The 23,525-nt window shown below is 36.3% G+C and overlaps 1 protein-coding gene across 1 annotated transcript in view; it reads left to right on the forward strand.

Annotated features, from left to right (window-relative positions):
• Positions 1-23,525, forward strand: part of STPG2 (sperm tail PG-rich repeat containing 2) — a gene marked incomplete at both ends in the record, with an annotated part of 424,307 nt that overhangs the window by 248,058 nt on the left and 152,724 nt on the right. The window contains one exon of the mRNA XM_080916047.1: positions 3,671-3,789. Coding sequence (XP_080772173.1) covers positions 3,671-3,789 — 119 coding nt within the window. The remainder of the gene's footprint in view (positions 1-3,670; positions 3,790-23,525) is intronic.

A 23,525-nucleotide genomic window follows, 5' to 3' on the forward strand; every position in this document is an offset into this window, starting at 1 on the left:
AAATTAAAAAAAAATAGGTCTTACTTCAAAAGCCTATACTCCACAAAATTGGAAAATCTAAAGGAAATGTATCTTTTATAGACATACACCACTCACCAAAGTTAACTCAAGACCAGGTAAACAATCTAAACAGTCCCATGACTCCCAACGACATAAAACAGTCATTAAAATCTCCTAAACAAAAATGCCCAGGGCTAGATGGTTTTAACACAGAATTCTACCAGACTTTCTAAGAGGTAATTCCAAATCCTCAAACAATTCTACAAAATAGGAATGGGGGAATACTACTTAATTTATTCTATAGGGCTACCTTTACCATGATACCTAAACTGCACAATGGCTCAAAAAGGAAAGAGAATTTCAACCCAATTTCACTTATGAACATCAATGCAATACTCAGGAAATTCTCATAAACCGAATCCAGAAACATATCAAAAACACCATTCACTATAATCAAGTAAATTCATCAATGCAATCCACTATATAAACAAACTGAAAGAAAAAATATCACATGATCATCCTAGTAGATGCTGAAAAGCCTTCAATAAAATCCAATACCCCTTTATATTAAATATTTTGGAGAGATTAGGGATGTAAGGCTCATACCTAAATGAAAGCAATTTAAAGCAAGCCAATGTCTAACATCAAAATAAATGAAGAGAAACTTGAGCAATCCCATCTGCTTCAGGAACAAGACAAAACTGCCCACTGTCTCCTTATCTATTCAATATAGTACTTGAAGTTCTAGTTAGAACAATATGACAACAAAAGAATATCAAGGGGATTCAATTAGAAAGGAAGGAGTCAAGGTATGTAGTTGCTGATGATACGATAGTATATATAAGCTATCTTCAGAATTCTACCAGAGAACTTCTACAGCTAATAAACAACTACTGCAAAGTGGATAGATAATAATTAACACAAAGAAATAAATAGCCTTCCTTTATACAAATGATAAATGGGCAGAGAAAGAAATTAAGGAAACAACACCCTTCACAATAGCCACAAATAATATAAAATATCTTGGTGTAACTCTAACCAAGAAAGAGAAAGATCTGTGTTAGAAATTCAAGTCCCCAAAGGAAGCTAAAGAAGATCTCAGAAGAACTCCCCTGCTAATGTATTGGTAGGATTATGTTGTAAAAAATAGCCATTTTACCAAAGCAATCTACAGATTCAATGCCCATCAAAATTCCAACACAATTTTTACAGACCTTGAAGATTCTCAACTTCATATGGAAAAAACTCAAAGGACCCAGAATAGCCAATATAGTACTGAATAATAAAAGAATTTTAGGAGGAGAGACAAGGGACAGGCCCAGAGTGCTAAGAGAATAAAGTTAGGAAGTTCCAGAGACCTGGGATGAGGGAGGCTCCCAGGAGTCAATGCAGGTGACCTTAGGTGAGATGCCTAAGAATGGTGGCATCCTACACGCAAAACTTTTGACCCAAAAATTGTCCTGTCTAAAAGAAATGCAAGAACTGAGGTAGGGTGGAGACTGAGGGAATGCTCAACGAATAAGTGGCAAAACTTGAAATCCATCCCATCAGCACAAGCACCAATCCCTGACACTGTTATGCAAAACACAGGAGGGAATGCAAGGTCAAACAGAGAAACAGGGATTGAAGAAAAGATCACTTAGAGGCTGCCTCACCTGGAGATCCATCCCATAAGCAGCCACCGAACCCAATTTCTATACTATTTCTATACTATTTCTGATGCCAAGAAGTACTTACTGGCAGGAACCAGATAGAGATGCCTCCTCAGGGGCTCTGCCAGAGTCATACAGATACAGCTGAGAATGTTTGTAGCTAACCACTGGACTGAACATGGGGACTCCAATGAAGGTGCTAGAGAAAGGACTGAAAGAGCTGGAAGGGGTTGCAACCTCATGGGAAGAACAACGTTATCAACCAACCAAACCCTCCAGAACTCCCGTGGACTAACCTTTGTGCACACATTGAGAGACCTATTGATCTAGTTGCATATGTAGCTGAAGACGTCAGTGTTTGGCATTAATGTGAGAAGAGGCCTTTGGTCCAGGGAGGGCACATTTTCCCAGTGTAGGGCAATGCCAGGCAATGGAATGGAGAGGGTAATTAGGAGGGAGTGTACCTTCATGAAGACAAGTGGAGGAGGAGGGGGGATGGGAGTGGGTGGGGGAAGGGGATAACATTTCACATGTAAATACAGAGAGTATCTAATAAAAATGGGGGGAAAAGCCTCGCATAACTGTCCTCCGAGGGGCTCTACCTATCAGCTGACTGAAACATATGCAGATACTCTCCACCAAACAGTGGACAGAAGTCAGAGACTCTTAGGGAAAATTTGGGAGAGTGATTGAAGACCCTAAAAGCAAAGGGGACCCCACAGGAAACCAATACAGTCAAGTAGCCTGGACCCTTGGGAGCTGTCAGACTGAGTCATCCACCAAATGTCGTAAGTCATACACCAAAGTAGGAGTAAGGCCTTCTGAATATATGTAGCAGATGTGCAGCTCAGTCCCCATGTGGCTCTCCCAACAACTGGAGTGAAGGCTCTCCCTAAAGCTATATCCTGACTGTGGTATCAGTACCCCTTCTTGGCTGCCCTGTCTGGCCTCTGTGGGAGAGGATGTGCTTGATATGGCAGACACTTGATGTGCCTGGGTGGGGTTATACTTAGGAAGTCCTCACCCTCTCAGAGAAGGGGATGCAGGATGGGGGAAGGGACTCTGTGAGGAGGGAGCTGGGAGCGGGAACAGTGTTTGGGATGTAAATAAATAAATAAAGCTTTATACATTCAGTCACAGTCTATTCACCAGGTTTTCTTCATCCTTTTCTTTGCTCTTCTTTTCTTCTGTTGATCTCTCAACCTTTAGTCTCACCCATTTCTCCTATGTGATTCACTAGTGTCTTGGTTTCCAGATCAGTTTCCTACCCACCTTTGTCTTTTTGATATAATTACTGGGACAAATTTACAATGTTCATGCACAACTCATTCTTACCAAAACCATGATGTTCCTCTTTGATGTCTTCCTTCCATGCTTTCTTTGTGTTGGCCTTTTCTTTTGTAAGATGACTGTTTTCATAGATACTCTGTATCTTTTCTTTTTCACCATTGAAAAAGATCCTCCCTCCCTCTTCCTCTCCCCTTTTCTACCCTCCCTCCTTCCACCCTCCTTCTTTCCTTCCTTCCTTCCTTCCTTCTTTCCTCCCTTCCTTCCTTCCTTCCTCCCTTCCTCCCTTCCTTCCTTCCTTCTTTCTTTCCTTCCTTCCTTTTTTTTTCTTTTTTCTGTGTGTGCCTGCAGAAGCTAGAAGCTAGGTTTCCTGGAGTTGGAATTACAGGCATTACCCATTTGTCTTCTTAATCCTTCTAAATGCAGCTGCCATGACCTCCTCACTGACTGGAAATCCATATTTGGAAAATAGATGGTGAAGTTTATTTCTTTGTGCTATCTTGAGGACGTAGTTTTGTATTCTTTTTCCAAATTGTTTTCATACTACATTTAACAACAGAACAGATAGGCTCCATTTTATGCTTATCATGGTTCAAAGTCCTTAACTGTTTAAATAAACTGCAGAACATGTTTCTTCTTTTGTAGGTTGTGAACAGAAACCTGAGTAATAGCTTACTAACTAAAGCCAGTAAGTGTAAGCCCACTTTAAATTTTTGTTTCTCTTCTCTCAGGACCCGCAACATACAGTCCTATTTTAATGAAGTCTGGTGCCATAATCTCATTCGTTAAAGGATCAAAGCGTTTTGAAGAATTTCACGATGACCTTTCTCCTGGCCCTACGACTTACGAGGTTTGTCAAAGCTTTCTCTCAGCTATGACATGCATAGAATTCTTTCTAGAAAGTACAGAGCAAGTGTACATTCAGTTATTCATATTGGTTTATTGGTAGTACTGTCAAATCAGAATCTCTTACTTGAGTAAAATACTTTTGAAGATGTATTTTGAAATTTTAAGAAAAACTACTGAAGAATTATAAATTTAACTTTGTATTAATTTTACGTATGTCCTCTATAGCATTGTCATATCTACTTTGCTGTAAATATAAAAAATATTTGAATGTTTTATAGTTTTAAAAATGTATATTTATATATTAAGTATTTTAATATGTGTCATTTGTGGTCATAATGCATGACAGTCTTCCAAGATGAGAGCTTTATGAGAGTATGGCCTAAATCTGTACAACATGGTGGCTATTGTGCTGGCATTAGGTCTTTATGATACCTTTGAGTGTATTTTGTAGGATATTTGATGATCATGTATAAGTTCCAGTACTTATTAACTGGGCTAAGGCTACCTAATATGGCTGAAGATAAATGAATCTTTTGGGGGATGGAGAAGTCTCAGCAAGACTGAAGCTGAGAGAAGTTTATTGAAAGCAATCAGGCTTTATGTACCCTCACAAGAAACAGAGTTAATGGTTGCCAGGATACAGGATGCTTTTCAAGCTATGTAGGGGTACACGAGAGTAATGACTCACACCAGTTGTCCTGTCAAGCTTCCGTGTGCTTTGTTAGCTTCTTGGGAACACAAAGAATCAAAAGGTGGCATGAATGCTTCACTGTCTGCAGGACTGCCTCTGTTTCTCAGGAACTGAAAGGCATACAGCTCCAAGAGCCATGGGCTCTGACTTGAAAAACCCATGATAGATGTCTCTCAAGGTAGTTAGACCAGTCCCACTCCACAATTCCCCACAAACACTGCATTAGTGATTCATGTGTTTGGTATGGGATCTTCTTGTGCTTTATTTAAAGTTTATATGTAGTGGAATGAATTTCGTGGCTCCTCCAGGATTTGTGTAACACAAACACAAACACTCCCGCTGACCTTACTTTCCCATTTTAGTGGCCAGTATGTCACACCTGTTTCTTCATGTGTCTTTTTTTTTTTTTTTTCAATATCAAAATGATGTTCTTGCAGGTAGCAAATCCTTTCAGCATGTATGTATGTCCAGTTTATAAATTTTTAACTGAAAGTGTTTAACATTATATTATTTGACAGGTAAGTCCTTTTTCTTGTAATTAATTGTGTTTCTTGGATATTTTTACATGTTCCTTACTCCTTTCTTTCTCTGCTCCCTGCTCTTTTTTATTTTGGGTTAATCAATGAACATTGTAACTTCTTATTCTATTTGTATTTTTTTGGTCCACAGTATCATTGTCTTTTGAAACATACACAAATACACACACACACACACACACTCACACACACATATATACACACATACACACACACACTCACACACATATATACACACATATATACAAACACACACACAAACACACACACAGACATACACTCACACACACACATATACACAAACACACAAACACACACAAACACACACAGAAACATACACTCACACACACACATATACACACACACATACACACACACATTTGTGTTTTTTTGCTTGTTTGTTTTTGCAACATAGTTTCTCTCTGCAGCTTTAGCTGTCCTGGAATTTACTCTGTAGACCAGGCTGGCCTTGAACTCACAAAGATTCACCTGCCTCTGCCTCCCACATGCTGCAATTAGAGGCATATACCAGCACATGGCTGCACTTTCTATGTTTTAATGATGTTAATTTTTGTCTTTTCTCTTTTTAATGTAGGGCTCCTTCAAGGTGTCTTTGTTGTGGTGTTGTTGTTTTGTGGTTTGGTGTTGTTTGTTTGCTTTCTTGCTTGCTTTTTTATGTGCAATGCTTCTGTTTTGGTGGTGTGGTTCTTAGGCTCTTGATTTATTATCCATTTCTGACCAATAAGTTCACTGTTTCACTTTCTCGAAGAGGAGTGTGTGTTGTTTCATTTCCTTAAGACCTCAGGTATGTGTGCTGTTCACCCCTTGCTTGGTGAGTCTTAGGTTGTTTAATATGTCTCTAAGTGTGACTTGATGCTTTTCTTTCTGTCTTGGATTTAGAGCTTTGGAGTATACCTACAAGATGACCTGTGGTCTGAATGTAATTAAAATCTTTGGTGCTTTGTGGGCTCATATGCCAATTTCCATGGTTAGAACAATTTTCTATTATTATTCAATTAAATATATTTTCTAATCCCTTTCCTTTTTCTTTGGATCATTAGAAATAAAAACATTCACTCAATGGTATCTCATAAGAATTTCTTCATTATTTTTTGTATGGCATTTATTAATAAAAGTTATGTCTCAGGACATATTTTTAACATATTTTAACTAATTACCTGCCAAATATCTCATTTTCTAATTTTTTCCTCGGGGCAGGGTGTTAAGATTTCAACATATGACTTGACAATACGGTGAGCTGAGGTTGTTTAACTTTAGACCCGTGGAAAATTAATTTTCTAGAGAGCTTGGTAGTCTGTATTCGTGTCAAATTATCACTCTCAAGAAGTAAGGAGACATTCAGTAGATGTCTAGGCCTCTGCTTTAAGTAAACCTGCTCTATTTTATATAATTAGAATTATATATGTTAGTATACAATTATAATATAAAAATGAGTTTCATTGCTTAAGGATGAAAAAGAAAAATTTAAAGTTAATTTTATGGAAAAAGTTTTATTGCATTAAGAGGAAACTGACACTGAATCTTAATTAAATTAATTAACTTAATCTTCAACAAAAATGAAACTATTGTAAATATAGATGCGAAGAGTATTTATTTTAGGACTTGGTTGTGGGATGGCAATAAGTTGCCATCATTATTTTATTATTATTACTTTTATCTTAGGAGTAGCCCAGTTCATTTCTACCTTATTGACTCAATTTGATTTATCCTCTGAACACCTGAAACCAAAACCAGAAATTATGTTCCTTGAACATTATAGCAATCTGGTAAAATACATGAATGTTTTAATCATAAGAAGATATTTGGAGTTTTGTGTCTATGTGAGAAGTGCAAAGATGTGTGGAGTAAGTAAGTCAGGCAAAAGGAGTCAATACAATGTCACATTTTAAAAAACAAAATGTGGAAATGTTATGGGAGTTTTCTTTTTAGACAAGCTAAAATTAATATAGAAATATAAAACAAAGTATACAAACTAACTGAATCACTAGAATAGACAAAATTCTTAGCAAGCTGTTATTTTCCTTTGTGTTTAAATAAAATGAATTTGGACCTGTTTGTGCATGAGGGTATGAAAGTCTCCTCTGAATTATAGGCAGTGAAGATTTCTGAGTACAACTGTTGTTGGATATCAGAAAATGTTGAGGATTATAGTAATACAAATGAAAGTAAAATAAAATTTAATTTTTGATGTTTAAAATATGGCTGCCTTCTATAGTGTTCTGCTAAATTTCAAATAAACAGAAACAGAGAGCACATGTACGTGCATTCACATGTATGGTTTTCATGTTGAATAAAGGATAGTTCCAAGAATTTTACCCAAACTACATGTATTAATCTGTGAAAATTGTTTATTAACATATTAATTTAAAAATATAGTAAGTGTTTGATTCTTAAATTCAATCATTTTAAGCTTTGTAGATCAGCATTTTCATAGCTCATGGAAATCTGTCTTATAAGTTTTGCTTTTAGGATTTGCCCTTCAAGTGCAAAAGTCATCAATATTGCCTAAAGCGAGATCTTAAAGGCTATCTGTCATTCATCTTAATGGAAAGAGGGTCTCTGACTCTCTATGGAAGCTGGTCTTCCTTTAATTCTGCTAAGCTTGGCTTTATTATTCTTTCAACTTTCTAATTTTCTACATGTTAGAGCGATAAAGTTCTATTGTGGAAAATACACTCAGCCTGTCATTGTGGGAAATCCACCCCAGCCCACGGTGTGGTTTGCTGGGTGTTGTCTTCAGAAGTTTTAGCTGAGCCTTTTTGGTAGCTATTGTATGTGAAGAGAGATATACCAAACTAGATCCTAAAAACAAAATTTTAATTTAGAAAATTGGTTGACTACATATTTCATATAACTGTTACAAAATCATGACTCTTGTTATTTGCAGATGTATATTAATGTATGTGTATATATGCACACAAACCTCTCACTTCCTCCTTCCACACAACCTATTGAGTTCATTTCGCTTTGTGTGTATGTAGGTGTGTATGACTGATTATTTGCAATTGGGTAACCTATCATAGGCACTTCCTAGGAGAAAATCGATTCTCCATCTCTCAGCAACCACTCTGCCTATTGCTTCTCATGGAAAGCCAAGGCCTTGTAAAATTTCCCGTCAACACTGGCATATCAACTGAAGCTTTCGTCATGCAGGTCTTGTTTGGGCATCCATACTGTAGAGATTTTATGAACTGAGCTTTTTACCATGTATAGAAAATACTGTCTTATATCAAGAGTTCTGGTTGTCTGGCTCATACACTTTCATTTTTTCTTTCATGACTTCTGTAGTTATATCTGTTGAGGTTGGGAACCCCATATTCCCATTTCATCTTAATGTTGAGCAGCATTTTATCTCTGTAATGATCCTCATCTGCTACAAGAAGCTTCTTTTTTATATACTTTATTTTTCTTTTGTAATATTTTATTATTTGAAACAGTGCCCATTATAGTATGCTATGTCTCTACATATATAATGCTTAATTTATATCTACAGTAGTGCAGTCTTTACCTTTAATATTGCATCTAGAATTTCTTCTTTCTTTTTTATTGATTATTATTTACTTCACATCCCAATCTCAGCTTTCCCTCCGTCTTTTCTTCCCAACCCCCCTCTCTCTCCTCCCCTTCTCCTCTGTAAAAGGATATCAACCAGCCTTGGTATACCAGGTTGCAGTAAGACTAGGTGCATTTTCTTCTATTCAAGGCAGCCCAGTTAGCGGAAAGGGATTCAAATACAGGCAATATAGTCAGAGATAGCTACCTCTCTCTCTTTGTGAGTCCCACATGAAAATCCAGCTGCATTTCTGTTACTTATGTGCAGAGGGCCTAGGTCCATCTTATTCATGCTTTCTAGTTGCAAGTTCAGTTTCTATGAGCCTCTATAAGCACAGCTCAGCCGAGATATAAGTCAGGTGTAAAATTATAGTCTCTCAATATAGATTAAAAAGGTGCTTTATTTAATATATAAGAATTGATAGGCTAGATGTTAAGGCTGCCTTATACTTTATAAACTGTAAAATAGTAATAGTTATATTCAACTTATAGTTGAGGGGAAAAAAGCTTTTTAACTGGACATAAAGGAAGAAATGTAGATTGTCCTGAAGCTGTTTATATTTTAATGTTAATTCCACTTCCCCAAGAAGGGCTGCCTAGTCACATACTCCTGAGGTAACTTCACCTGAACCTTCCCATTTTAATTAGTAAAATAAAGTAAAGCCAGTAACAGGGTGGTGCAAGGGAGGTGGAGAGAAGTGAGGCTAATTCTCTGAACCCACAGATCAAGTTGGGAAGAATTAACATCTTAATACTTTTTATCTGTGAGCCTGTAATTATTCTTCACTTGTTTCCTTAATTTTTTCTTATTAAATAAAAAGCTGCATAGTATCTCTCATCTAAGTTTTGTATGTTTTTTTCAACACTGATCAAGATTTCCATTTTGTTGTGTCAGGTTAAGGGATTTTTACTCATCATTATTAATTTTGTCATATGGGTGTTGAATTTTGATAAATTATTGTGTATGTTTTTTATAATGTTTTATTTTGTGCTCAAGTCTTTTTATGGACGGGTAAATGACAGCTGTTCTTGCAATTATATAGACAGTATTCACTTATGGTAGAGATAACATCTATGCTGCTCTTACAACATGGCTATGCCTCTTCCGTCTGCATTGCTAATTGTAAATGATTTCATTATGTATGTATGTATGTATGTATGTGGAAACTACATATGTTCCATGTGTACCAGGACTCTTGACAATGTAGCAGGAGAGAGAACCTGATGGAAACACAGGTTGGTAATGTTGCTTACTGTGCTTTGTAACAGTTTTTTTTTTTTTTTTTTTTTTGGTGTGTATGTGTGTGTGTGTGTGTGTGTGTGTGTGTCTTCTAGTTCAATGGAAAAGAAACTGTCTAGACCAACTAGCTTGTGAGAGAGTCAGTGAAACTATTTCTGCTTCTTTCTATGTATTGCTTTTCTTGGGTCTGCATGGAGCCTGTTCTTTGGAGAATTCTTTAACTCCACCATTATCATTGCCCCTGCTGTGTGCCACATTCAGTCAGCTTATGTTCATGATTTCCTGTTTCCTCTTGATTAATCAAAAAATTAAGAGGTGTATAGAATAGTGGTTAACATCAATGATTCAAAATTAGATGCCTGAATTCAAATATTAGTTTTACCACAAAGCCTGTGTGACTCCAGGCAGTATGTGGTAGGAGTTCCTATAGTCTCTGTTTTCTTTTCTCACTCTACTGGGGAAGCCGGTAGTACATTTCTTAGAATTATTAAACTTCACTGCTCAGAGAATATTGCTGGGTATAGAGTACATGCTACTATCATTAACAATGTGTTTGTAAAACCAAGGAAGAGTGAGGAGTAGTCTTCAAAAAACTAACAGCAAGATGTTAGTCACAGTAGATACTTTTACTTATGGTAACACTTTTACAGTGGAGAATTAGTTTAATAATAGTCCAGGTGAATACAGACAACAAAAATCTTCTACTGTGTTGTAGCTTTATGATATAAGTTCTAAAATTACATTTAGTTTTTTTTTTCTGTCCTGTAACATAGACCTAAGTTTTAAAAAACCCTAGAATGGTAGAAGCAGACAGATTCTTGGCAGTGCGAAAGCAGGATGAGAAATGTGCACAGGATGAGTGATAAAAGCTGGGGTACAGCTTGTCATCACACCTGGCTGTGCCCGTGTCACATCCTTCCATCCTGTAGAATACTGTGCACCTTATCAGATGAAGCTGGATTCAATGAAGGTCAGGAAACTGGTTTAATCACAGAGCCTACTTACCTCAGAGGTCCCAGTGGGTGCTCAACTCCACACTTTGAACATTTTCCAGTAACTTTTATATTCTAGGACTCTCTTCTTTTTGCTCTAATTAGGCCCAATGTTTCTCTCCTTATGCCTTAATTTCCCCCAAGAAATTAAGTGATAACAGTTGCTCTATTTACAGTTAGCACATGGCTACTTTAACCTGAAATCCCAGTGCTAACAACTTAACAATGAGTTTAAGTCACAAATAATATGACTGAACAAACAACAAATCATAGAATTATGAATGATTTTCAAAGCAAACAAGTCTTCACATGATAAATTCATCAAAGCAGAACTTTTATCATAATTGTGATTATGGTGACTGCCTTGGTCCTTGCTGACTGGGATGTGATCTCAAAGAAGAAGATACAAGAAATGCCACACACTCTTGCATGTTTGATTTATAGTCTTCGTTGTGGGTATAACCTAATGGCTCCAGGTATACCTCTCCCAGTAAGAAACCGATTTTAGGGTGCAGTTATTAGCAATATGTACTTAACAAGCAGCATGATTTCTTAGTGGTTCCAGTTAAAAATCTGAAAATTGAATTCACTCTAAATGTAAGTTTAAAATTACTTTTTAAAATCTGTATCAGTGAAAATGAATTTTACATGTAATTATTGAAATATATGTCCAGCATTCTATTTAGAATTTTTAAGCCAATAATATTCACATTTACAAAGCATTAAATACACAAAACGTTTGAACAAGCTGTTCTGCAACATTTCCTCAAAGAACAACATTTGAAGGAGTAAGTATTATGCAAGTGTATTTTTTACGATTTTTGTGAGGAAAATTATATGCCCATAACTTTAATGAGAAATGCATCAATTTCCCAATCTTCAAATGCCCATTCTGATTAATACTAGTCTCAGCTACATGTAAAATAAAATGAATAAATATGTAAACTTTTTCCTTTTTCATACAGAAGAGCTTGGCTGCTTAGCTCATGGGGCCTCTGTCAATTTACCAGGTCATGAGCTTCTGCCAACTAACACAGCCAAGTTGGCCTGGTAAGGTCAACAAGCCTAGTACAGACACAGCACTCACATTCCTTGACTAGGAAAGAATGACTCAAAACATATTTCTTTCTGTTTACAAAACATCACCTCAGATTCACTGTGAAAAGTTAAGTTTGCAATTTGGTAATAATTTTCTTTCCTTGTAAGTAACCAGGAATGGCCATCTCTCTCTGCAAGAAACGTAGTAAAGGTTTGGGACAGCATGGTCATTTACAAGAGTCCACTGCACACCTTTTGAGGAGCACAGACACACACTTAAGAGCATGAAGGACAACCATCAAATATGACTTTTAAGTTGTGGCAATTGGTCTGGCTATTACAACCCATTTGTCAGTTGTTTGTCGTGATTCAATTATTGTAATAGCAGTAATTGGTTCTGCCTCATCTACTAAGAAAGTGGTAAGTTATTAAAATAAAAGACAGACAGCTCTGTCATAGTACTCAGCTCTTTGATGCACCAAACTACTTTCATCTCCTTCAAACCATTTTCTTTGAGCCAGAGCAGTCCCTGGCTGCAAAGAACATTTTATGGCTTTGGAGCAGGTGATTCCTGATTCCAAGTTGCTCAGGACAGTCTTCATGCTGGTGAAATGCTCCAGTGACTGGCTTTAGGGCAAGTCTACTATCCCTCAAGGTTTTAATTTTGCTAAAACTACAATCTGCAATCCTACCATAGCTAGCTTGCTAAGGGCTCAAACTGTGATGGCTAGTTATCGGGTTTGTATGAGTGCAGTGATCATTCAGGTACACACTTTCGTCTGTTCTAGACTGCTAGAGATTTAGATGCAGTCAATTGTCCAACATATAATTTCTAATAATTTCATATAATTTCACACTGACGAGTTAGTGACAGTGCTGATCAGAGTGAGTCACTGTGGTTAATCAAGCATATTCTCTCTCCTTTTCTCTTCTTCTCTCCTTCCCATATTTCCTCAGTTTGTTTTTAAACTCCTTTTTGTATTTGAACAATTATTTGCCTTAAAATATTTTTATTATTCCAGATTCAGATATAGCATACTATCTTTGGGGGCAAAAAATAATTTAAAAATGGTTTATTTTTTTCTCATTTTATTGTTATTGATTATTCTGTCTTTGCCTCCTGAACTATCCTGCTGTCAAATTATTTTAAAACAAAAGATGCTTCTAATATTCTTGAAAAATGTTGATGCCTAGGACCTCCAATAAACTAATTACTGAAAGATATATTTAACTCCTGAATATAGGTATATTACAAAATGTCAGAAGATTCATGTATGTTTTGTATTTTCACTATTTTCATAAGCACTTACTGGACTCGGCCTTATGAAGGGAAGAAAAAACAAACAAATAATGTAAATGTGGGAACTGGAGCCAGAAGTCCCACACAGCTCTCTGGTTAGAGATGAGAGTGGCCTCTGATGCCTATGATGTTGGGTCGGGCTGGCCGCATGCAAGCTCAGGCCGCATGCAAGCTCAGGCAAACAGAAGGGAAAAACCAGTTTGGTTGCTTCTGCTGCTGGGTCTGGCTTGCCTGTGTTTCCACCGCTGCCACAGGTCTCCAGGCTAGGCTGAATGGAGTCAGTGAGAGGCTTCAGCATGGGATACAAAAAGCTTCAGGAAAGAAAATCTCCTCCCAATTGGTGGTGTTAACAGCTCTTAGCACAAAGGCTCTAAGTTAGTAGAACGATTCTTATACACATTTTTACTCTTGACCCAAGCTCCGTTATATAGTTTGAAATGGTTTTGAAATGGTCCAGAGTCTGACAACTGGTACTTTCTATTGGCTTGGCCTGAGGGTTCGGGAAGACTTGTCTACATATTTGGGGCAGTCCTGCTTCTGCCTGGAGCTTACAGGACCTGCGGTCACATCAACCTGCAGAGGAGGGACTTGGGGCGTGGCCAATGTGCCAAGGGGCTGTGCACTGCTTATGGCAGCATGAAGATTCCTGATGCTCAGGGAACGAGGAAGCTTCCTACCATCTAGCTTACTGTTCCTGGAGCTTCGCTTGTCTCGACCAAGAACCAGGGTTCTCTTCACCGCCCACCTGCCCCACACATAAAACCTTATATTTTTCACCTCAATCCTTCTAGAAAATGTATAACTGAAGCCAGAGGCTAAGGCCTCACTTGACAGTTTAATGAAGACTGAAGCAAAAGTTCAGCTGTATGTTCCAGGAAAAGAAACCTTGAGTTAGTGTTATAACAACAATAAGTTCATACAAAATGTTATGTACTAATTACCAATAGGTTGATTTTTATCCAAGTATTTTTGAATTTGAATATATTTACCAAGAAGGTGAGAGATATTTTCAATAGTATTGAAACAGTTTTAAAGTTCCGGTGATTACTGTTTAATGACTATAAATCAAGATATTTATTTTATAAAACTAAATACTGAAATGTTAAGGGGTATGGCTGTATATATCCTATATTCTATTTTGGATGCTGCCTGGGTCAAGCACACTCACATCAACAATAGAGATATCACTGATGCTTTTCCACATGTTTGTTTCGTTATGTAGTATGAGAATGCTTTTCAGGCGGACTCATGGATTTCTCACTATAAACTTGTTTACAATAAAACAAATGACTTTGGTGGATTAACATTTGGAAAGCATCACCAGCCTGAATTTTTCTCAGATGATAAGGTATATTATAACAATATCGGCTATCACTATGGTTCCAGTTCAAAACTTCTGCCACTGTAATTGTGTTGTGAATTTGGAAAAGGTAGTGAGTGATTTCCTGCATTTATAACCAGCACGGGGGACGCACTGAGAATTGACATTTACAGTTTCTTAGTCTCAGTGGTGGATTTTAACCTGAGCCTTAAAGTTGTTGCCATCTGTGTACTCTGTTGTCACAGGCCTGGGTGTGTCTCGATAGTGTAACTGACCTGTCCAGGTAGGACATGCATACTCAGCATGTGCCTTAGCAAAAACAGCCATGCTCGTTTTAGATTTATATTCCTCCTCTTTGATCTACATTTCCATCACACTCCTAAGACTTTTGCTTAAGCATCTTTTCTCCAGCACTCACAATATTCTGCAAGTTTAAAGAATGCTCTTCTATCTACACACAGGCAGAATTTCATACCTCTTCTCACATGACCAGTCACAGTCCAAACAGTGTCTAAAATTGCTTGTAGAATGTGTACATTAAGTATATATGGAACTTAAGAACTTGGTGTTATACTTGGGTCCTATACTGAAGGTTCCTTGTTAAGCACATGAAGTGTTCCCAACCCTGCCTCTTGCACCACAGTACCAGTGACGTTACGGACATCGCTCGTCTCAGATATTGAGGGTGAGGTATAATTATGTTGTAAATATTTGTACACATGCTTTAGATTGCTTGATTGTTTTATTTCATCTTGAGGCATTTAACTGGCAGAAAATAGATTGTGTTTATTTTTGCATTTTCTACTTAAAATATTGAATAAATGCTAAAAATTTCTAGCAAATAATTTAATGTTTAAGGATTTCTTACTAAAGAAACTGGAAATAATAACAGTCTACTATTCAGGTATCTTATGGTAATCAAGATTATTAAAAGTGCCTTTGACTTGACATTTACCTGTCTGTCCATTCTTCTTTCCATCCATCCATCCATCCATCCATCCATCCATCCATCCATCCATCCATCCATCCATCCTCTTTCAGCCCAGGCTAGTCATGAATACAGTGTCCTGCTATCTTTGCCTCCTGAGTGCTAGTATTACAGACGCCCAACACCATGCTCAGCTTAGTTTTTATATTTAATGTTACAGAAAAAGTATTCTTCCAATTTTAGAGTTTAAGAACATAGCAATATTTTAAAGCTGCTATTTAGAGCTTTCTCTATACCTTGTTACTAGTCAAGTTGCTCCTAGCAACAACCTAAAGGGGTGGAATCTATCAGAAGAGGCTCTTGAAAAGATATAGATGGTGAAATACAGAGTCTATGTCCCCATAGTGACGAACTAATTTTGCATTATGCAGTCACATTCGTGTGAAGGCCACATGCCACCTGGATACTGGAAATAACTGTTAGGTAGGCATAATAGTTCATGCCTCTGACCATAGCAATCAGGAGTTTGAGTAGGAAGATTGTCATATTAAATCCAACTTTGACCACATAATGTGCTTCAAGTTAGCCTCATAAAACAACAGAACTGTCTGAAAACAAAACAATGCTCAGAAAATTTATTTATTTAATAGCTGTTCTTCATAATGTAAAATTATACTTTGCTTTTAATTGTCTTTCTACATGAACACACTTTGTAAATTTATCTTGCAAGGAATAGAAAGGCAGTGTCAGATGTGTGTGTACATGTTCAAAGGCACTATTGCTTTCCTGAAGGAAGACTTGATTATATATAACTTCACCTAAAACTACAAAGCCTATGCGTAGAGCTCATAAGCATGTTATACCCTTACTATTTATTGCTTCTGCTTGTGCAATTCACATGAGAAAATTGTTTCCATTAGTTTTCATCCACATCTTTCTTCGGAGAATAGTTCATGTTCATAGCATGAACTGGGAGAGCAAAATATTTGAAATAGTCCAGAATATTATTCACCTTTCTGACGGAATCTCTTGATTTTATTTTGTCACAATTGGATCCACTTTTAGGAAACCTGTACATAAGAGGCAGGGTAAAATGTCTATTGTTTGGTCTTATTACAGCCATTAGCTGCAGTCAAGGTGCCTTTGAGGAAGAAAGGATGATAGATAGGCTGCATTCTCGGGCTCACATTCACTGTCATGGAGAACAGAAGTCAGGTGGGCGGGAGGCAGCAGAAGACAGAGTGCAGAGGGATACAGGTGCAGTGTTGCCAGAGAAGGGGAAGATGAATGTTCCCATTGTCGCTGCTCCTTGCATTTCCTTAGTCATTAGCGCGACAGGTACATAATTGATGACATGACAGGGGACTTGTCATGAAGCTACTTTCCCCTTCTTTGAAGGTACCCTGTGTCTGATACCCAGTGCATGGCTATCCAGTGCGTCACCACATCTGCTCGCACGTCTCAATCCAGGCTACTCAGTAGTGACAGGGAATCACACCACTTGTGAAAAGGGAAGACGACATTAAAGTTTCATAGCTGTGTTAGCTGCAGTTCTCAGCAGTGGTCTCTTATATATTAATGGGCAAGGTCAAGAATAAATTTATCAGACTTAGAGAAAATACTGTAATTTGAGCTCTCAATCTGCTGCAACAGTATTGCTCAGCAGTCGGAAGCTCATCTTTTACTCATTTGCCCTTCCTAGTTACAGTTTTTAGATTAAGTGTTCCAAAGTCATAATTCAACAAAGACACTACACACAGTTCATTTGGATAGATTAATTAAGCTAATGATGAAATTAACTAAATGTCCAAATCTTGACTGACCATTCTTGATTCTATTTAAATAATTGCTTGAAGATTATTGAATCTTTCAGGAGCTATTGAAATGTAATTGATTTATCCATATGTTTAGGTTTATAATTACTAATAATTAGGTATTATTAATTTGGGAGTTTATAATAAAATCACAAAAAGAAATTGGTAAAATATCTGTACCATTATAATAAATGTATGTTGAAAAATTTTAGTATGATTCTTAAAGGTGGGAATTTTATTTAAACACAAAAATGTTACCAACAATTTACAGATTTGTTTTCTTGAATAAGGGCTTTAAATTGTTTTGGTAGATACCTGTGCTGTCTAGTTTATGGAAACATGACACAATTGAGGGTTATTAAAAAGGAAGGAACCTCAATTGAGAAAATACTCCACATTAGATCAAGCTCAAGCTGTAGGGCATTTTTTATTAGTGATTATAGGGAATGGCTAAGAACATGGTGGACAGGGACAGCCCAGACTGATGGTCCTGAGTTCTATAAGAAAGCAGGACTAACAAGCCCGGGAGAAGCAAGCCAGTAAGCAGCACTCCGTTGTATCCTATGCATCAGTGCCAGGCTCCTGCCCTGTTTTAGTTCCTCTGCTCCCTTCCTTCAGGAATGGACTAGGATATGAATATGTAAGCCAAATCAACTCTTCCCTATCCAAGTTGGACATGACCCCAAAAGGTCATGGTATTTCATCACAGCAATAGAAAACCAGCTAAGATAATATCACTTCTCTTTGAGTTGTATAGAACAGAATAGAACAATAGTAAAAATGTGCTTCACAGAACTATTATTTGTAATGAGAGGCTCTCTACTTTGGGAACAGATCCAGTTTGTTATGTATTAAATTTGGCACCTGAACATGTAGATGTTCTTTCATAAAGCTCTTTTAAAATGAATTACCCCATTACTGTTATAATGGCTTCATGTTGAAGCTTGTTGGGTTGAGCTTTCAAAGAAAAACTTTTCAGTAAATATAAAGAGATCAGTGGTGATATTAGTTAGAGTCTTTTTATATCAGTCTTCCACTTCTGTTTCCTGTTCTGCAAACTATACTGACATATCTGATTTGACTAGATGTGTTTTCAACAAAGCATTATAATTCATATAGTTTGCACATGTGGCCAGTCAATAAGGTATGGATGGCATTCAAGAACAGAATATACCCCGTGCATATGGCATTTATAAAAGTCTTAAGACTATTTGCATGGTTATTGCACATACTAGTTATTGCACAGGTCATAAAGTATCTTAACATGACATTCATCTAACTAGCCACTTCTTTGAAAAGCTCCTTCAAATCCATGCAGACAACCTCTTCCTTGTCTGTTCTTTTCTTTGCTTAGATTTCTGTTTAGCATTTGTTCACCTTTATGTCTTCCCTATTGTCTCATTTTTGCCTTGTCTGATTATCTGCGTATAGATACTCCTGAGTTTCTGTCTTTGCCTGTCTTACCTCCAGGATCCTAGTTTCATTACCAGTTTCACACTTCTTGTGCAATTTTAAGATTTTTAAAATTTATATTTAGTTTTAAGTGGTTGTTTTATTTATTGACATTTCAAATGTTGCCCCCTTCTATTCTGCAAACCTGCCATCCTATCCCCCACTTTGCCTCAGTAACAAAGATAGACACTACCTCAGAGTAAAAGGCTAGAAGAAAAATTTCCAAGCAAATTGCCCCAAGAAGCAATCTGAAGTAGCCATTCTAATATAGAATAAAATTGACTTTCAACCAAAATTTATCAAAAATGATGGGGGAAAAACACTTGATACACATCAGAGGAAAAGTCTACCAAGATGAACTCTCAATTCTGAACATCTGTGCTCCAAATGCAAGGGCAACCAAATTTGTAAAAGAAACTACTAAAGCTCACACTGACCCCACACAATAATACTGGGAGACCTCAACACCCCACTCTCATCAATGAACAGATCATCAAAACAGAAATTAAACAGAGACACAATGAAACTAATTTATGAAGCAAGTAGATTTAACAGATAACTACAGAATATTTTACCCTAAACAAAAGAATATATCATCTTAGCACCTCATGGTACCATCTCCAAAATCAACCATATAATAAGTCACAAAACGTCTCAACAGATACCAGAATATTGAATTAATTCCATGCATTCTATTGAACCATCATTGATGAAGGCTGGTCTTCAATAACAAAACAACAGAAAGCCCATATACACGTGGAAGCTGAACAACTCTCTACTCAATAATAACTTGGTCAAGTAAGAAATGAGAAATTAAAGACTTTTTAGAATTTAATGAAAAAGAAGGCACAACATACACAAAGTTATGTTACACAATGAAAACAGTGCTAAGAGGAAAACAGCTCTGAATGCCTCCAAAAAGAAACCAATGAGAAAATACTCTAGCAGATTAACAGCACATCTGAAATTTCTAGAACAAAAAGAAGCAAATATATCTAAGAGGAATAGATGGCAGGAAATAATAAAACTCAGGGCTGAAATCAATCATGCAGAATCAAAAAGAACTATACAAAGAATCAGAAAAACAAACAAACAAACAAAAAAAAAACCCTAGGAGCTAGTTCTTTGAGAAAAATCATAGGTAAGCCTTAGCCAAACTAGAGAGCACAGAGACAGTATCCAAATGAACAAAATCAGAAATGAAAAGAAAGATAACAACAGAAAATTCAAAAATCATCACATCCTATTACAAATGCTCTGCTCAACAAAACTGGCTATCTCGATGAAATTTTAAGAGTTCTGGGAGCATCTTATTTTGAAATCCTTTATTGTGATCTGCTCCTTAAAAATTTTAGTATCCCAAATTTTCTGTTATGTCCATTCCCTTTCCCACCATTATTTCTAATTTAAACCTTAATGTCTTCTTTCATTTCTCTTGTTTCAGCTCTTCGATTCCACTGACCATCAATCCAGTGAATTTGCCATCCACAATTGTTGGGTCATTTTTCTCCCCTCTAAGACACTTAATTTTTTTTCACTTATTGTAACAAGCTTTTAAAACTATTACTGGATTCTTCACCTGACAGTTTTCTAAGCCATTGACTTGATCATTTTACTCTTTTATAAATTTACTTTTCTGACTTTCTAGTTGTAATGTCAAAGTTCAGATTCTGTAGCCTGGCAATCATGTTATTTCATGTTCTACTTACTCTCTGGCTTGCCTCATTTCCTGATTATTTACTACACAGTGCTATTGTTAATCTTAGAAAATACTATCTATCTGTCTGTCTGTCTGTCTGTCTGTCTATCTATCTATCTATCTATCTATCCATCCATCCATCTCTGTCTCTCACTTTTTCTCTCTCTGTCCCCCCCCCCTGTGTGTGTGTGTGTGTTTCTCTTTGTCTCTCAGGTACAAAACTTGTTTTTTGCTTATTTCCTTTAATATCTTCCCTATTTGCTTCCAGCTTTTTCTACCTTATTCAGATTCTAAATATTCATTGTGTATTTTATACATTTATTTTTTCACATAAATGTACTCATGCTTTGCCTAAACTTTATAGCCAAGGCTTAGACACCATCCAGTTTTGAGATATATCCATACCAAAACATAAAGATCCTTTTTTAAAAAATTTAATTGCTATATTCTTCAATTTGGTAAATAAATCAGTAATCTTTATTTTCTACTCAGGACAAAATAGGTTGCTACTATATTTTATTTTTATCTCAGAAATACTACACTAACAATCTTGCCTTTATACTTTTGAACATATATGCATAATTAATTAAGCAATTTATGAATTAGTTTCAAATGGCTAATCAGGGACTTGTGAAGTGCGAGGAGAGGATGCTTAGCTGTAGACACTTGCCATCAGTTTCCAAATTCTCTTTATTTGGAATGTCCTTGTATGAAGCATGATAGTGGCAGAAAACCCATGATCTGCTTGCTCTGGCATGTAGTTATAGAATGCAAATAATCAGACGGAGTAAAAAGATTACATACTCTTTCCCATGTCATTTTCTGATTAAGGGATTTGGGGACAGGATCCTCCCCAGCTAAGTTTAAATCCAGACATGGTGGTGCACACCTTTAATTTCAGGAAACAAAGCTAAACGGATCACTGAGTTCAAGGGACAAATCAGGTGTTAAGTGAAGAAAAGCTTAAATCCAGGACTGGTGGCACACACCTTTAATCCCAGCATTATAGGAGACAGGGCCATGTAGATCTCTGAGTTGAAGGTTAATATACAGAAAAAGCACTAGGAAAACCAAGCTTAGGTAGAGAATGAGTCAGAAAACAGAAAGCTGGTAATGGAATAAGGGGGAGAGCATGTGCCAGCCCCAGCAAGCAGCAGAACATGACAGCTTCAGCCATGTGGACCTGGATTTAGAGCAAAACATAGAAGGGACTTCCTAGGAAAATTGATGCTGGTTGATTGAGCTAAGAAATTAGCAGTGATTAACAAAGACCAGAATCATTGAGGGGAAATCTTGTGGGAAGTGTTTTCTGAGAGCAGAAAGAAGCTGTGTTCCAAAGATAGCCAGGGTCCTACCTCATGTTGTAGCTGTACTTGGCAATATGTAATAGTTACCAGGTGGTCCTGATTTTGATGGAATGAATGTGTCATCAAGAACTTTCATAGGAGAATCAAGTTTGGTTCAGGAGGCTCATAACTGCCTCTGACTCTAGTCCCAGGGTACCCAATGTACTCCTCTGTTTTTTGCTGCCACTTTTACATACATGACATACATGTATACACATGTACACATGCACAAACACGTGTGCACACACATAATAAAATATAATAAATATTTAATATTTTAAGTTGTTTGAAAATGAAATATTGATTTGATATATATTATTTTAAATTGATTTACTCATATGTATACTTATATAAATTTCTTTTCAAATAAATTTACTTTTACTTTTACTAATTTAGTTTTCTTTCTTTGGTGTGCTTCCTAAGAGTCTAAGAATGGTTTATATTTCTAGCATAAAATCTTATTAACAGTCACCATGGTGATAATAATGGCTGACATATGGTGTCTGCTAAATATGCTCAGGTACTATGCAAAGGCCCTCACCTCCATTATTTTAGTTTATTCCCAGAATAGTCCTGGGAGTTAGATACAATTATTAACCTATTCAGTACAATTTAAAGTGATAGAGCATTCATAGGAATGTACATTTTAAAGTGACAATACAAAACTTTTTAAATGGAAACACTTTGATTTATGCAAAGACTAGCCTATTGGAATTATCTATAGATGGCTCAACCATTAAAGACAAAGGCTCACACCCAAAATACAAATTTCAATTCCTATAAAACCGACAAAATACTTTAGTTTAATAATTGATTCATATTTGAAATTATACAAAAAATTTAGTTGTAGTTTTATTATGGATTACTAATCAGCAATTTGTTATCAATGATTTTTAGAAGTTTGTGGATCTAGACGTTAAATGTGATTTTTCTGAGTTTTTTTTAAATATAGTATCTTCAGACTCAAATAATTCTACAAACATAGAAGTCTTAGAAAGCTTTAAAGTGACATTGTATTTATACATATATTTAAATAAAAATAAAAATTGATTTATTCTGAATCAATTTTATATTATTGTCTTATACTTGTTTTTTTTCCCAAGCACTAATAGTTGGAAAACTGGTTAGATTTATTGTTTTAAGCTTCATTTGTTTTATTATATCAAAAAACGAAAAAAACAAAGGAAGGAAGAGAGGGAGGGACAGAAAGAACAGAATAAAGAAAAAAATCACAATTTTTACCTGCTGTTTTTACCTATTTTTATTTATGTAAGAGGCAGATGGAAACAGGGTGCTATTTGCAGAGCAAGTTGAAGGTACTGTGAAATTACTTTCATTTACATGTTGGCATTTCATCTTCTTTTCTCATTCTAAAATGACAAATACATATAAATGAAGAGCATTTTCACCTATGAACCATCTTACAGAGTGGGACTGAGTGTGGAGTGACAGGACAGATGAAGTCATTGGAGAGGAGGGAATGGAAGGATGTGGTGGGTTCTCAGACGTCAACTGTGGTCAAAGCCATATGAAGTACAGCAGGAGCTTCCATATGTTTAAAAAGTGTTATCCAGGACTAAATTTTGAATTCCAGCTAATGATATTGGTCCAATATTGAATAAGTACATAAGATAGCAAAGAAATAAATACTGGTTAAGGTGATGGTATCACAATAAAAAACAGAAACCAAACCAAACCAAACCAAACAACCAAATAACTTTCCATGAGGCACCTTTAAGTTCCTTCCCTCCTTCTCCTTGTCTTTTCACCTGTGGTCATGTTTTGAATATTAGTTCTCTATGAACTG

The sequence above is a fragment of the Micromys minutus genome, assembly GCF_963924665.1.
Source record: "Micromys minutus genome assembly, chromosome: 4".
Taxonomy (NCBI): Eukaryota; Metazoa; Chordata; class Mammalia; order Rodentia; family Muridae; genus Micromys; species Micromys minutus.